This window comes from Ovis canadensis, chromosome 24 (genome assembly GCF_042477335.2).
Source record: "Ovis canadensis isolate MfBH-ARS-UI-01 breed Bighorn chromosome 24, ARS-UI_OviCan_v2, whole genome shotgun sequence".
Lineage (NCBI taxonomy): Eukaryota > Metazoa > Chordata > Mammalia > Artiodactyla > Bovidae > Ovis > Ovis canadensis.
The window spans coordinates 40529557-40544489 of record NC_091268.1 but is presented as its reverse complement, the minus strand read 5'-3'; the positions used below and the strand labels follow the sequence as shown (position 1 = coordinate 40544489).

Here is a 14933-nt window from a genome sequence, read left to right as displayed (position 1 = left end):
TAATATTAATCCAGTAATATTTAAATACTGGATTTTAAATCCAGTAATATTTAAATTTTAAAATCCTGTAATCTGGATTTTACTGATCTAGTAAAATCCAGACTCAACAGAGCAAAAACCCTGGTTTCTTCTACAGATCATTTATAAGAAAAAAGTGAAAAAAGATGGAAGGGAACCCAGAGATTGTGAGAGGCTTAGGTGATATATCAACCATCAAAGGACTTATTAACAAATAGAAATAGACTCACAGTCATAGAAAACAAACTTATGGTTACCAAAGAGGAAAGAGGCAGGGGAGGAATAAATTAGGAGTTTGGGATTAACATATACACGCTGCTATATATAAAATAGATAACCAACAAGGACCTACTGTATAGTGCAGGGAACTCTACTCAATATTTTAATAGCCTCTAAGAGAAAAGAGTTTAAAACAGAATATGAATAAACACATATATATATTATACACATATACATGCATATGTGTGTGTTAGTTGTTCAGTTGTGTCTGACCCTTTGCGACCCCACGGACTACAGCCCACCAGACTCCTCTGTCCTTGGAATTCTCTAGGCAAGAATACTGAAGTGGGCAGCCATTCCCTTCTCCAGGGGATCTTCCCAACCCGGGATCAAACTCAGGTCTCCTGCATTGCAGGCAGATTCTTTATCATGTCAGCCACCAAGGAAGCCCATATATGCATAAATTTACATATATATAAACATATGCATGGAGAAGGCAATGGCAACCCACTCCGGTACTCTGGCCTGGAAAATCCCATGGACAGAGGAGCCTGGTGGGCTGCCGTCTATGGGGTCGCACAGAGTCGGACATGACTGAAGTGACTTAGCAGCAGCAGCATACATATGCATCTATGTATATACATATATGTGGGTATATATGCATATGTGTATATGCTTATACAGGCATCCCAGGTGGCGCTAGTGGTAAACAGTCTGCCTGCCAATGCAGGAGACTTAAAAGACGTGAGTGTGATCCCTGGGTCAGGAAGATCCCCTGGAGGAGGGCCTGGCAACCCACTCCAGTATTCTTGTCTGGAAAATCCCATGGACAGAGGAGCCTGGTGGGCTACAGTCCATAGTCATGCAATCAGACAAGAAGTGACTTAGCACAGCGCAGCACATATGCGTATGTATCTATTTACATATATATGTATACACATCTGGATCACCTTGCCATATACCAGAAACTAACACAATACTGTAGACCAACTATATGTCAATACAATTTTAAAATAAATTTTAAAAATAAAAAGTTGTTTTTTACCTATGGCACTCAGCTTGCAGGATTTTAGTTCCCTATCAACTAGGGATCAAACCCAGGCCCCCAGCAGTGGAAACACAGACTCCTAACCACTGGACCACCAGGGAATTACAAAAAAACAATTTTTAAGAGACACAGTGAGCAATCACAATGTATAGATCATATCTAGATGTCAGTTCAAGGAACAAACTGTTATAAAAGGGGGGAAAAAAGATGGCGAGGGAAATAGAAATATGCTAGAAATCTAGCAATTTAAACGAGTGCTTGGTTACTCAGTCATGTCCGACTCTTTGTGACCCCGCCAGCCTCCTCTGTCCGTGGGATTCTCTAGACAAGAATGCTGGAGTGGGTTGCCATTTCCTTCTCCAAATTTAAAGGAAGACTGTTAATCATTTAGGTAGAATAATGATACTTGGATCAGGTGTAAGTCCTTATTGTTCAGCGATACATACTGACATACCCAGAGATGAAATACTTTCAGACCTGGGATTCGCTGCAACATAGTCTGGGCAGAGGGGAAGGAACTGGGTGGGTGTGGATGAACAAGCGAGGCCAGGCCAGCTATGAGCAGACCGCTTTTACAATTGGCAGCAGGGACCACAGGCTCCCAGTCTAAGTTTGTGAGAGTGTGACTCACCAAGATGGCCCCTGATCGGTCAACGCAGCAGCCGTGACGGCCGCGGTTAAGGAGCACCTTGGAGGAAGGCAGGCAGGAGGCCACCACTGATCCCACACACTCGGGGCCAGGCAGTGGGTGCAGCTGTGACGTGGCAACCCCCTTTCTGCCCAATAGCCAGATTACTGTCCCATTCTACTGATAAGGAAACTGAGGCAGGGGAAGACAGTATAACTTTGTGGTTAAATGCACGGGTGTTGGTCTTCCAGGCGCTTGTGTTCAAATCATGACTCTGCCACTCAGCTAATGTGGGTGACTTTTGAGGTACCTCTGTTTCTCCATCTGTAGAGTAGGGGCCTCTTAGGGCTGTTTGAGATTTCAATGAATTAATATCTATAACCTGCTTAGCACAGCCCAGGGTCTGGCATTTAATAAGTGCTCTAAAAATGGCAATTATAATTTCAGTTATTATTATGATTATTATTACTGGAGAAGTTAAGGAACTAGCTGGCAAGGGGCAGAGACAGGATTTGAATTCTCATCCCTCTGGCTCCCCTAGACTCTTCTAGTTCACACCTGCAGGCAGGGCCCAAGCCTGACAGCTGTCCTGGTTCAGGGGTGCCTGAACACTGTGGATCAATGCTGTGTCCAGGCTTGTCCTCTTACTACTGACTTGACTCAACCTGGGCTTATAAAACTGGACAAATGCAGAGGAAAGTGCAGCTTCAGCCATCATCTCCAGCCTCAGGGAGGGGAAAGTTTTCAGCCCCCGATAGGTTGGGTCCTTCAGGCCTAAACACAGAGCCAAAGGCTTAGCAAGCAGTTACTGTGTTTGAAGCCCCACGCTAAGCACCATGGAAGTGTAAAGTGAAAGTCACAAACACTCTTTGTGACTCCACGGACTGTAGCCCACCAGGCGCCTCTGCCCATGGGATTTTCCAGGCAAGAATACTGGAGTGGGCAGCCACCCCCTCTCCAGGGGATCTTCCCAGCTGAGGGACCGAACCCACATCTCCTGCCCCTCCTGCACTGCGGGCAGACTCTTTACTGTCGGAGCCACCAGGGGCTTCCAGCACCATGGAGGAAACACAAAGCACAGCTGGGTCTGGAAGCAGGAGAGCCTGGCTTCCAATCCTGTCTACCTCTTTCAGCTGTGTGGCCCTTTCCTGGGCCTCAGTTTCCCTTGACTATAAAATGGGCAGACGCCAGACCTTGGGGTGGCCGGAAGAAGGTGGAATGGGGACGCCAGGGGATGCCAGTTGATGGTTAAGTCTGAAATTTACGACGCACATCAGGTCCCCGAGCCCCTGCTGTCATGAGCCTTGTGCTTCTTACAGACACTCACTTGTCCAGGGTCCGGGAGTCGTCCGTGTACTCAGGGAGGTCATTTAAGTCTCTGGGGGAGGCAGAGATCTGGTGCGGGTTGATGGGCAGTGCCTGGCCATCCTGGCCCACCACCTCCAGGCCGGTGAGCCCCAGGTAGTGCAGGTCACCCCAGGAGGCGGTGAAATTCAGTTGCAGGCCTGCAGCAGAAGAGAAGTGTCCGGTGAGCACCGGAGATTCTGCAGGAGGTACCCAATCCTAAAGGAAATCAACTCTGAATATTCACTGAAAGGACAGATGCTGAAGCTGAAGCTCCAATACTTTGGCCACCTGATGTGAAGAGCTGACTCACTGGAGAAGACCCTGATGCTGGGAAAGATTGAAAGTGAGAGGAGAAGGGAACGATAGAGGATGAGATGGCTGGATGGCATCACTGACTCATGGACATGAGTTTGAATCAACTCCGGGAGATAGTGAGGGACAGGGAAGCCTGGTGTGCTGCAGCCCGTGGAGTCGCAAAGCACTGGACACGACCGAGCGACTGAACAAAGACAATCCAGGACAGAGCTGGCAAGAGGACTGATTTCAGACTCTGTATTCTACCAGCTAGAAAACTCAGACTTGAATGAAAGGGCCTTCAGAGTAGGCTCTGCTTTCTTCTCAGTAGCCCTTGGACCTGGGCCACTGTTGATACTCAAGAAATGTCTGCAGGATGAATGGACCTGTGTGGTTTAGCCCTGCACACAGCCGTAGGTCCTTTCTCCACTCATCAGTCACGTTGCCCACCCCATGATTAGCACCCTAGCATGGTTTCCCATGCTGCTCAACCAGCACCCCTGCCATCTGGATTCCGTCTGCTTTTTTAATCTCACCTTGGGCCCAGGACCCCTGGGGCCACCCAGACGGTCTTTCCATCCCTCACGTTCACAATGCTCTCTCTCACCACAGGGCCTTTGCACATGCTGTTTCCTCACTCCTGAACTCACACAGCCTAGCTAACTTGTGCCCATCCCTCAGATCCCAGCTTGCTGTCTCGGGGAAGCCCTCCCAACTTCTCTGACCACATCAAGCCTCCATTCTCAGCCTGCCATGCCACTGTGAATGTCCCCTTCCATGCCCTGGTCACCATGGTGAGCTTGGGACTGTTTGGTAAATTTCCATCTGCCCTGTCAGATGGTGAGCTCCTTGAGGGCAGAAATCCCATCAGTTTTGTTAGATCATAGTGCCCCCAGAGCCAGGCATAGTACCTGCCACATAGAAGGAGCCCAGGACAGATGGAAAAATTAAATAACTAACTACATGGAGGTGGCTGCACCAGTAAGCCACAAGGTTGGAAATGGACACTTTACGCAAACTGGCCACTATCACGGGGATTCACGTGGATTCAAGGGAAAGGAAGTGATCCAAAGTGACACTCCCATTCTTTTGCCCTTGTTCCACCCCTGCTCCATCAGGGAGCATTTCTTAAAAAAATGTATTTATTTATTTGGCTGTGTCGGGTCTTGGCTGGAGCATGCAGGATCTTCACTGCATCATGCGGGATCTTTCATAGCAGTGCACAAACTCTAGCTGTGGCCTGTGGGCTTAGCTGTTCTACGGCATGCGGGATTAAACTCGAGTCTCCTGCACTGCAGGGCGGATTCTTAACCACTGGATCATCAGGGAGCATTTAGGAGTGAATTTCTGTGGTCCCAAGGCAAAACTTCCCAGGTGAGTCATTCATTTGCCCAGAAAGCTCAAAGCAAATGAATCTCTGTCTGATATCTGGCTGGAACTTCTCTTCCCTTATTGGTCTCCCATCAGCAGGACCAAGTCCAGTGACCTCTTCTACCCTTGGAGAACTGGGGGCCTACTTTAGAGCTCTTCTGGGTGGCTGTGTTCCAAAGAGTCACACTTGTTGCAACTGTTACAGAACGCCAGCACAGTAGCATTGGAAGAAGGAAGCCTGGATTCATGGCATTCCACGCACTTCAGTGCATATGAGGAGGCAGAAGCTCAGGGAGGTTGAAGATATTTGTGTGGCCAGGAAGTGAGGCCAAAGCAGAAAACCACCTTGGAACGTGGCTTCCTCTGTCATTTCCAACATATGTTTCATAACTCGGCCTCAGATCGCTCTGCTCTTCATGATGCCAAGGTAGCTCTGAGCATCTTGGGGGCAGATGAAACGGACGGGTGACCAGAGTGCTTCTGGATGTATCACAGCCTCTCACAGCATCAGGGCCTGCAATACAGCCACAAACTCCTCCCTCTGCACCCTTGCCTCTGTGTCACGTGACCTTGCTGCTTCTCTCATACAGAAGTGGAGTCTATTTCTCCACTCTCTGAGTTCTGGGCAATGTGATTTGCTTTGGTCAATGGAACAGAAGCAAAAGTGAGTGAAACCAGCAGAGGCTGTGAAGCGCGTGTGCAGGGGGCTCTGGCCCATCCCTCTACACTTGAGAGTCCTGCCACGGGATAGAGCCGGGCCAGCCTCCCAGTTGCTGGCTGTGCAGCTGACGCCATCCTAGGTTGTTCAGCTGCCAGTGCCTCTGCCAGCTGACCAGACACAAGAGCAGGCCCCACAGAGGCCGGCTACGCTCAGATGTGAAGAAACGCCCAACCAAGCTACTGAATTATGATGAATCACGATTAATGGCGATTATGTTAGGTCACTAAATTGGGGGCTGGTTTGTTTAGCAGCAGAAGCTAACTGATACATTCCTTTTCATGGTGAGTCTATGTTCAATTAACTCTTCAGAGAAAGAGAAAGTGTTAGTTGCATCCGACTCTTTGTGACATTACAGGACTGTAGCCTGCCAGTTTCCTCTCTTCATGGAATTCTCCAGGCAAGAATACTAGAGCACGTAGCCATTACCTTCTCCAGGGGGTCCTCCTGACCCAGGGATGGAGTCTGGGTCTCCTGCAGTGGAGGCAGATTCTCTACCATCTGAGCCACCAGGGAAGCCCAGGGGCCCTGCCTAATCACCTGAGCTCAAATAGCACCCTCCCCCATCACTCTTAAAACCCTTTGTTGTTGTTCAGTTGCTAAGTCGTGTCCGACTCTTTGTGACCCCATGAACTGCAGCATGCAAGGTTTCCCTGTCTTTCACTATCTCCTGGAGTTTGCTCAAACTCTTGTCCATTGAGTTGGTGATGCCATCCAACCATTTCATCCTCTGTTGCCCACTTCTCCTCCTGCCCTCCATCTTTTCCAGCATTGGGGTCTTTTTCCATCAGTCGGTTCTTCGAATCAGGCGGCCAAAGTACTGGAGCTTCAGCTTCAGCATCAGTCCTTCCAATGAATATTCATTGTTCAGTTGCCATCTCCTCAGAGAGGCCCTGCCTAACCACCTGAGCTCAAATAGCACCCTCCCCCATCTCTCGCAAAACTCTTATTCTGCTTTATTTTCTGTCATCCAACAAGATGTTCTACATTGATTTGCTTATTTATTTTCATTGATTTGCTTATTATTTTGCTTATTTATTTTCATCAGTCTTTCCCACTTAGATGGAAGCTCCCTGAGGGCAGGAACTCTGTTGACAGTGTTCACTGTTTCATTCCCAGATCCTAGAACAGTACTTGAAAACAGATGGTCAGTTAAGGCTTTAAAAAAAAAAAAAAAATGATTGATTGATTGAAGAGTACATGTTTAGTAGATATCTATAGGTAAATGAATCAAAATACAGTCATTTGAGTTTCACCAAAATCACAGCCAATGGTAAACAAATATTTATTGCCACTAATGTAACAAGTGCTTTGCATACTGTTCATGGGGTTCTCATGAATATTCATTGGAAGGACGGATACTGAATCTGAAGCTCCAATACTCTGGCCACCTGATGCAAAAAACTGACTCCTTGGAAAAGACCCTGATGCTGGGAAGGATTGAAGGCAGGAGGAGAAGGGGACGACAGAGGATGAGATGGTTGGCTGGCATCACCGACTCGATGGACATGAGTTTGAGCAAGCTCCTGGAATTGGTGATGGACAGGGAAGCCTGGCATGCTGCAGTCCATGGGGTCTGTACAGCAACAGAACCAAGCCCTGTTCTTGGCACCAGAGATTCAGGGGTAAATACCAATACACAGCAAAGTCTCTCTAGGATTTTCCATTGCAGTGAAGACAGACAATGAACACATAACAACAACAACAACAACAACAATCGGATAGTTCCACAGAGCAATGAATACCATGAAAAAAAGTGAAAGGGCTGGGATAGGGAGTGACTAGACATGGGTGGGGGGGAGTAGTCACGGAGGACTTCTTGGAGGAGGTGACATTTAAGTCACCCAGGTGAGACCTGGGTGATGAGAAGGAGGCCACCATCCTGTAGCATTTCTGGAAGGACTTTCTAGGCTGAGAGGACAGAAACAGTAAAGGTGCTGGGATGGAAACACATTTGATTTGTGGTTGGAACTAAGTGACTGAGGGAGAAGGTGGAGGAAAGTGAGATCAGAAGGGCAGGTGCGGGGCTAGATCATGTCAGGAGGTCTGGATTTTCTTCTCTTCAATGGGGAGCTAGGGAGGCATAGATCTGGGAGCAGAGGTGCCACGATATGAGCAGTGTCTTGGAAAGTGCACTAGGGCTGGACTCCATAATGAGGCCAGGAAGGACGCTGTTGTGATCCCTGTGGCCGGGACAAGGTGGGTAGTGGTGAAAACGGGGCAAAGTGCACAGACTGAGAGACAGCAGTACCAGGACTCTCAATGGCCTGGATGGAATTGAAGGAAAGAGAAAATGTTCCTGACCCAAGGGGCAGAGCGGCTGCGGGCACCACATTCCTGAGATGGAGAAGGCCTGGAGGGCAGGAGGGAGCCGACTTAGATCAGGCAGGGATCCCTGTGAGGGAGAAAGGCCACCTCCCTCTCGAAACAAGAGGCAGCACCCCGGATTTTCCCAAGCTGCCCCTACTTTGTTTGCCTGGCAAGAGGCACTGTTGTTGTTCCATTGCTAAGTCGTATGCGACTCTGCAACTCCATGAGGCTCCCCTGTCCTTCTCCCGGCGTTTGCTCAGATTCATGCCCATTGAGTCGGTGATGCTCTCTAACCATCTCATCCTCTGCCGCCCCCTTCTCCTCCTGAGTCAGGGTCTTTTCCGATGAGTCAGCTCTGAGATGCACTCAGATACCATCTAATCTAAGGTTGCTGCGAAAGCGATTACTCTCCTCTTTGAGCTAATATCCATGTTCCATATTCATTTTCCTCTGGTGTATCAATTAGTATTTATATAAATGGAAATTAATTTTGTTATTTCTCTCCCATGTTTCAACTCTCTCAGCTCCTTTCCTATTCATCACTGCTGATATTTGCAAAACTTCTAAAATTAGTGTCATCTGCAAATTAGCAAGTCATATATCTCCTTTCAAAACATTAATAGGATTGGCCGTATTTACCAGCCACAACGCATCTCCCCTGGGTCACTTTATCAAAGCACTCGTCATTTGCACAGGCTAGGAGAGCACATTTAGGATTCGGGATACAGGGAGGAAAAAGGCAAAGGTTCAGAGAAGGCAGCTTTGGAAATCACAGGTCTCAGAGTGGGCAGAGGGTCCTTGGGCAGCAGGTTCTTCTGCCATCCTGCTGAGTAGCGACACAGAGAAATTATGCTTTTCTTGTAGCAAAAAGGTCTGGGAGCTCTACTCCAGGGCAAAACTCCCAGGGCATTGAAATAACATTTCTGAGAAAGGTCAGAAGCTGGTTCAGCAGGAAAAACATTTACAGACAGCATCTTTGGAGGAAGTCATCAGATGGAGGGGACACTGGATGCTTCTGGCCGGCTTTCCTTCCTTCCTTCTTCCAGTTACGGCACTCTAGCCCCCTCTGAAGCACCATCAGGGTGGCGGACTCCCCACTCTTGGCTCTAAAGATGGGCCTCTGACCCAGGCCAGGCCAGTCCATGTTTTCCACCCCATTCCTTCCCTTCCCACCAAGGTAAGCCACAGTGATTAGTTAAGCATGGGCACGTGAGCCAGGTGAGCAGACATTCCAGGAAGACAGTTGGACTTACTGGGAAACAAAAGCTCTTTGACCTGGGATTACAGGGTGGAGCTTCAAGGAACTCATGTGGACAGGGTCTGAATGGGAGACAGACAAGAGACCGAGAAATGGGGCAGAAGGAAGGAGGGAGACACCAAGCCTTGATGACATCATTTGCACACCTGGATCCAGCAGTGTGGAAAACCAGCAACCCCTGACCTTCCTAGTTACATGCACGAGTGTGTGCTCAGTTATGGCTGATGCTTTGCGACCCCGTGGACTGCAGCCCGCCAGGCTCCTCGGACCATGCGATTCTTCAGGCAAGAATACTGGAGTGGGTTGTCATTTCCTTCTCCAGGGGATCTTCCTGACCCACAGATCGTCTCCTGCGCCTTCTGTACTGCAGGCAAATTCTTTATCACTGAGCCACTGGGAAGCTCTTTTAGCTACTAAGCTAAGAAATTTCCTTCTTTGCTTAACTCAGTTTGAATTCAATTTCCCTTATCCCCAGTTCCCCACCCCGAATCCTGACCAACCTAGGGGAGCCCAGACTAAACCAGAAATGACGGCTGTCTCCCAGTTTTGTGAGCTGCTGACTCTTCCCAAAGACCTCTCTGGAGTGTATTGAGTGGTGAGGACCTGGACTGTGGATTCAGACAGACTCGGTCCCGTCCTTGACCTCATAACTAGCTGTGTGACCCCAGGTGGCTCTCTCCATCTCTCAGAGCCTCAGTTCCCTAACTTCATCTGGAAAACGGGGAGAATAAGAGCTGGAAGTGAGATAAGGCAGGGAAAGCCCTGGCACAGGGCCTGGATGGGGGATGAAACCAAGCCTCAGCTGGGCCCTGGCCTACACTGGGTTGGCTTTCAAATTACTCAGTTGTCCCCAAGTCCCAAAGCAATTGAGAGAGAGTTCTGAAAAGTAAGGGGCCGAGGATTCAAAGGGAAGGCTTCCTCTCTTCTCAGAGGTGATTTGTGCTTGCGGAATGAGGGAGGGAGAGCTGAATTCTCACTGGGCACCACGGAGATGGGAGAGGGTCACAGCAAGGCCTTAAGAAGGGGGTGTGGTGGGCACTGTGGGAAAGCCCCCAGATCCCGCCTTCCACCCCCAGGGGTGACAGTCCCCAGGGGACTGGGAGTGTTGACAAACCCCCACCGTGACCGCACTTGGCGTTGCCCCTCCCCAGCCTGCATCAGGTGGCCTATTAACACAGGCGTGTAAAGGCCCAGCCCCCTTACTCAAGACCCCCTTACTCAGCCCCCTTACTTCAAGGGGCCTTTGAGCTCCCTGCAGGCTGGCAGAGGCCTTAGTGTGATTGCCCCGTGGCCCAGTTCTCTGTGCCCAGCCCTGCTTCCTACCCTCCCCCAAGAGCATGCCCCAGTAAACTCCATCGCAGAGGCTGCTTCTTGGGGACCCAGACAGTGGCATTCAACATCCTTTTAAAGGGCAGAGACGGAGAGCGAGGGCACACAGGGTGGGCATGGCCTGCATGGAAGCTTGGCGGGGGGTGGGGGCTCAGGAGATGGGGTGGGGAGGAGCGGAGCAAAGAGGAGGCTAAACTCTGACACCTTAAGGCTCCGTTCTGGAGATGATGGTGGGGAGGGGGCATGATGATGGCATGGTGCATCTCTTCCTCTCAGAAGATAACTGGAGGTGGACGGCGGGCACAGGGGGCAAGAAAGAGCAGGAGGGGAGGTGGCAGCGAGCAAGCTGGCAGAGCCCTGTGAACAGAGAACGGGAGGCAGAGACCACAGCCAGTGGGACCGGGGCCCAAGGGTCCCCGAGGACTCAGGCAGAGGTGGGGGACGTGGGCCGAGTCAGAGAGGACCTGGCCCGAGGGGCACATGGGCCGAGGACAGAGAACAGACTCAGCGAAACCCATATGAGAACTGCCCGGAGACCACCAGCCAGCAGCCGGCTGGGCAAACACACGTGTTTGGCTCATAGGATGTTTTTATGATATTGTAAAGTTAGTCACCACCATTTAAAAACCTGGAGATTTCACGTAAAAATCCAGATATCTGACTTTTTAGAAGAGTGGGCACCTGGGCTAGTACTCCTGATGCCCCACCCCAGATGGAGAGGGGAGGATGCAAGCTTCCTCTGTTCCAGCATCTGCTCTGTGGTCCAGTCTGAAGGGGCAACTTTAACCCTGGACGGACAGATGCCCAAGTCTCTCCGGCTCTTACGTCTTCTTGCTCTATAACTCCGGGCTCCCACTGCACCCTCTGGGGTCAGGGCTGCAGCTAACGCATCAGACTTCTGTGTGTGGCCCTCTGGGAGGGCACACTGCCAGGAGGACCCCTCCTCTGAAGGGCTGCAGCCCTGCCAGAGCCAATGAGCCCAGCACCAGCTGGTTTCAGCCCTGACTTGTCCCAGGGCCTGGTGTCTCTGAACACGGTACAATCTCCTCCACTGTCCCGGGAAACCCTGTCCCAAGCGGCCATGACTCCCTCCCCACCCCCGACCCCCGAAGGTCCTCCTGCCTGTGACACTGCCCCAGGGGAGGGTACTCACAGATGCCGTGGTAGACGCCCGGCTCTGGCGTGGTGACATCAGGGACAGGGGGACTGGGGGGCAGCTCTGGCTCCAGGCCCTGCACACAGGGTGGGGAGAAGCAGAGGGAAGGGGTGATTCTAGTGATACCCACGCAGCTGGCCGGCCACTCTTCCAGCTACTGCTGCCCACCCCGGGCCCCAGGTAGGCCCTGGTGTCTTTTCCGGTGTTCTGTTTTCTGCCTTGATGGGAGCCCCGTGACTGGTAATACGGGCAGGCCCAGAAACCCTCCTGCATCTGATGTCTTTGCCAGAAGCTCTTACTGTTAGGGGAGGTATTGGACACTAATCAGCTCAGGCGATCAGATTTTCTGGACCAGGGAAGGACTGTATCTAGTTTATCCAGTGAGCTGGAAGAAGGAGGGGGAGAGAGAGAGATCGGGAGGGAGGGATGAAGGGAAGGAGGGGAAAGAATTCAAACATACAGAACGGTTCTCAACCCTGGGGACTGTGCATCAATTTAAAAAACATCTTTTGGCTGCTCCGCATGGCATGCAGGATCCTAGTCCTCCAACTAGGGATCGAACTCATGCCTCCTGCGCTTTCAGTGTGGAGTCTTAACCACGGGACCGCCAGGGAAGTCCCCCTGCATCTGCATTTTGTAAACCTTCCCATGATTCCCATGGGCAGGCAGATAAAGAACCCCTGGTCTATAGACAGAGTGGGCCACCACATCCTGCTGCTAGATCTCTGTGTAGTCGGAAACTTTTCTCATTAGATCTCTGCACTGTAAATCAGGGTAGAAGAGCCCATAGTTCTTCACAGACGGGAAAGTGTTAGTCGCTCAGTCATTTCTGACTCTTTGCGACCCCACGGACTGTAGCCCACCAGGTCTGTCCATGGGATTCTCCAGGCAAGAATACTGGAGTGGGTAGCCATTCCCTTCTCCAGGAGATCTTCCTGACCTAGACAGGAAAGCTGAGATGCAAAGAGAGGTGGAGCCACTTGTCCGGATCTTAGAGTTTTAGTGGGGATAGTGTTTGGGTACCTGATGACACCCTAATGACCCCTCAGTCCAGCCCCTTCAGGCCCCTGCCTGGCTACGGGGAGGAACAAGAGGAAGGCTGTCTGCCAGAAGCTGTCCTCTGACGCTGAGCAGCCTCGGGCCACTGGGAACACTGCCGCCCTAAAGCCCACGTGCCTTCTCTTGCCTCCCCGATCCCCTGACCTCCCTGAGCCTCCTAGGACGCCCCCTGCTGGATGGACAGACCTGGACACCTAGGCGAGCCCCCTGCTAGGGGTGTGACCCTGACATGACCTCCCTGAGCTCGCTGTCCTAATCGCCTAGGCAGAGAGAGTGATCCCTCTCTGCCCCTCCCAGGACTCCATTGGATCAGAGTCCCTGAGCAGGGACTTCACCATGTGGAAAATGGTGGGTGAGTAGAAGGCTTCGAGACCCTCTCTCAGCTGGAGGCCCACACAGCAAAGCCAGACTGCAGACGTGTTTTGTGGCTTGCCGAAGGTTTGAAAATACTATGAATTGGTGGCCAACATTTTTTTTACTGGGGAGATTTTACGCAACAATCCAGATTTCTGGCTTTCTGTGAAAGAATCAGGACAATCACTGGCAATGAGCAAGCTTGTCTGGTGAGGGGAGGACAGGGTCTTTGCTCGCCCCTTCCCCATCTCACGCGGTGCTCTGCAGGCCCCTGCAGGTTGCAACCTGTGAACATGGTGCAATTGACAAGCCGTATCACTGCCCTGTCTTGGTCGTGACCTTCCTGTAGCTGAACATTTTGTCCTTGGTTCCTGGTTGGTTGTTTGCCCTCTTCTCCGCACCCTCTTTAACTATGTCCTCTTTCTCCTATGGCCTCAAGAGCATCCCTGGAGACCCTGGAGTCTCTTCACTGTGACCACTGGTCTTTGACTTGGGCTGACCCTTGTCCTGAAGGTCATCTTTCATTTTCGATAATTAGCCCATTAAAAGCACAGACTTGGGACTTCTCTGGTGGTCCAGTGTCTAGGACTCTGCACCCCCAATGAAGGGGGCCCAGGTTCCATCCCTGGTTGGGGAACTAGGTCCCGCATGCAGCAACTAAGACCCGGTCTGGTCAAATAAACAAAATAAATAAACATTTGAAAAAAGAAAAGCACAGACTTGGTAGAGTCTTGCATTCAAGTTCGAGCCTTGTTACTCCCCCACGAGGTGTCCTTGGATAGGTCCCTTAGCCTGTCTGAGCCTTGGTTTCCTCAATAGGGATATTATTAATCATCTCTACTCCAAGGGCTGTGAGGAGGGTTAAACACCAAGACAAGTGCTCCACGACTGGTCACGATATGTGCCCAAGAAGTGACTGCCAGGATCATCATTATTTTAATTCTCAAGTCTGCCTATTAAAAGCATTTGCAGCCCTTCCATCAAAAACAACAGTGAGTGATCAAAACGCAACCCAAAGCAAAAACTCCCCCGAGACTGCCAACCTCTAAATTACAGAGATGACACAGAACTGATTTCCCCAGCTTTGATTAAAATTTGAATACTTTCTTCACTTTGGTTAAAAAAAAATAAAAAATAATTAGAGAATGAAATACGACACACAGCACAAAAAATGAAGCAGAAAAATGGGAAATGTCAAGACGGGAGTGCCAGCAGCTTACGGGACATCCATCTCCATCCCTCCTGCTCGACTCTGAGTCGGGAGCAGGAATCTATCTTCCCCGTTGCCCCCCACGCGGCTCCCCTCGCCACCAGCCCTACCCGGTCATCGGCCCACGAGCCGGCCTGGGTGCGCGGCCTCTCCTCCCCCTGGCCGTCGGCCGTGCTGGGCCTCTGCAGGGCCTCCTCGCTCTGCAGGCTGCACAGGCTCTCCACGTCCAGATCACACGTCTCGTCGGAGCAGAATATGGCCTCAAGAATATCATCGTCGGTCGTGAATAAGATCGTGTCGCCAAAGTGCTCTGGAGCTGACAAGGGGGACCGGGAAGACGGAAGAGTCAGCTCATCCCACATCGCAACGAGTAGCAGATCGGGAACCTAAATCCATCAATCTTTGGGCTAGGAAAATCCCAACCCACTCACAGGTCTTGATTTGAGTAACTGAGCCTTATTCTTCTTTACATCTTTGCAAATGGAATTCACGGATTGTAAGAATCATACAGATTTAATGAAGGCACCTAATCTAGTGAGGGCGGCTTCCCTGGGGGCTCAGACAGTAAAGAATCTGCCTGCAATGCGGGAAACCTGGGTTCCATCCCTGGTTTG

At 50.7% G+C, this 14933-nt stretch overlaps 1 protein-coding gene across 4 annotated transcripts in view; it reads right to left on the bottom strand.

Moving 5' to 3' along the window:
- Nucleotides 1–14933, bottom strand: part of KATNIP (katanin interacting protein) — a 233032-nt gene that overhangs the window by 16485 nt on the left and 201614 nt on the right. For all 4 annotated transcript variants that reach the window (XM_069570404.1, XM_069570402.1, XM_069570403.1 and 1 more), the window contains 3 exons: nt 14430–14635; nt 11694–11772; nt 3241–3418 (listed from right to left, as the gene is read on the bottom strand). In XM_069570404.1, coding sequence (XP_069426505.1) covers nt 3241–3418; nt 11694–11772; nt 14430–14635 — 463 coding nt within the window. The remainder of the gene's footprint in view (nt 1–3240; nt 3419–11693; nt 11773–14429; nt 14636–14933) is intronic.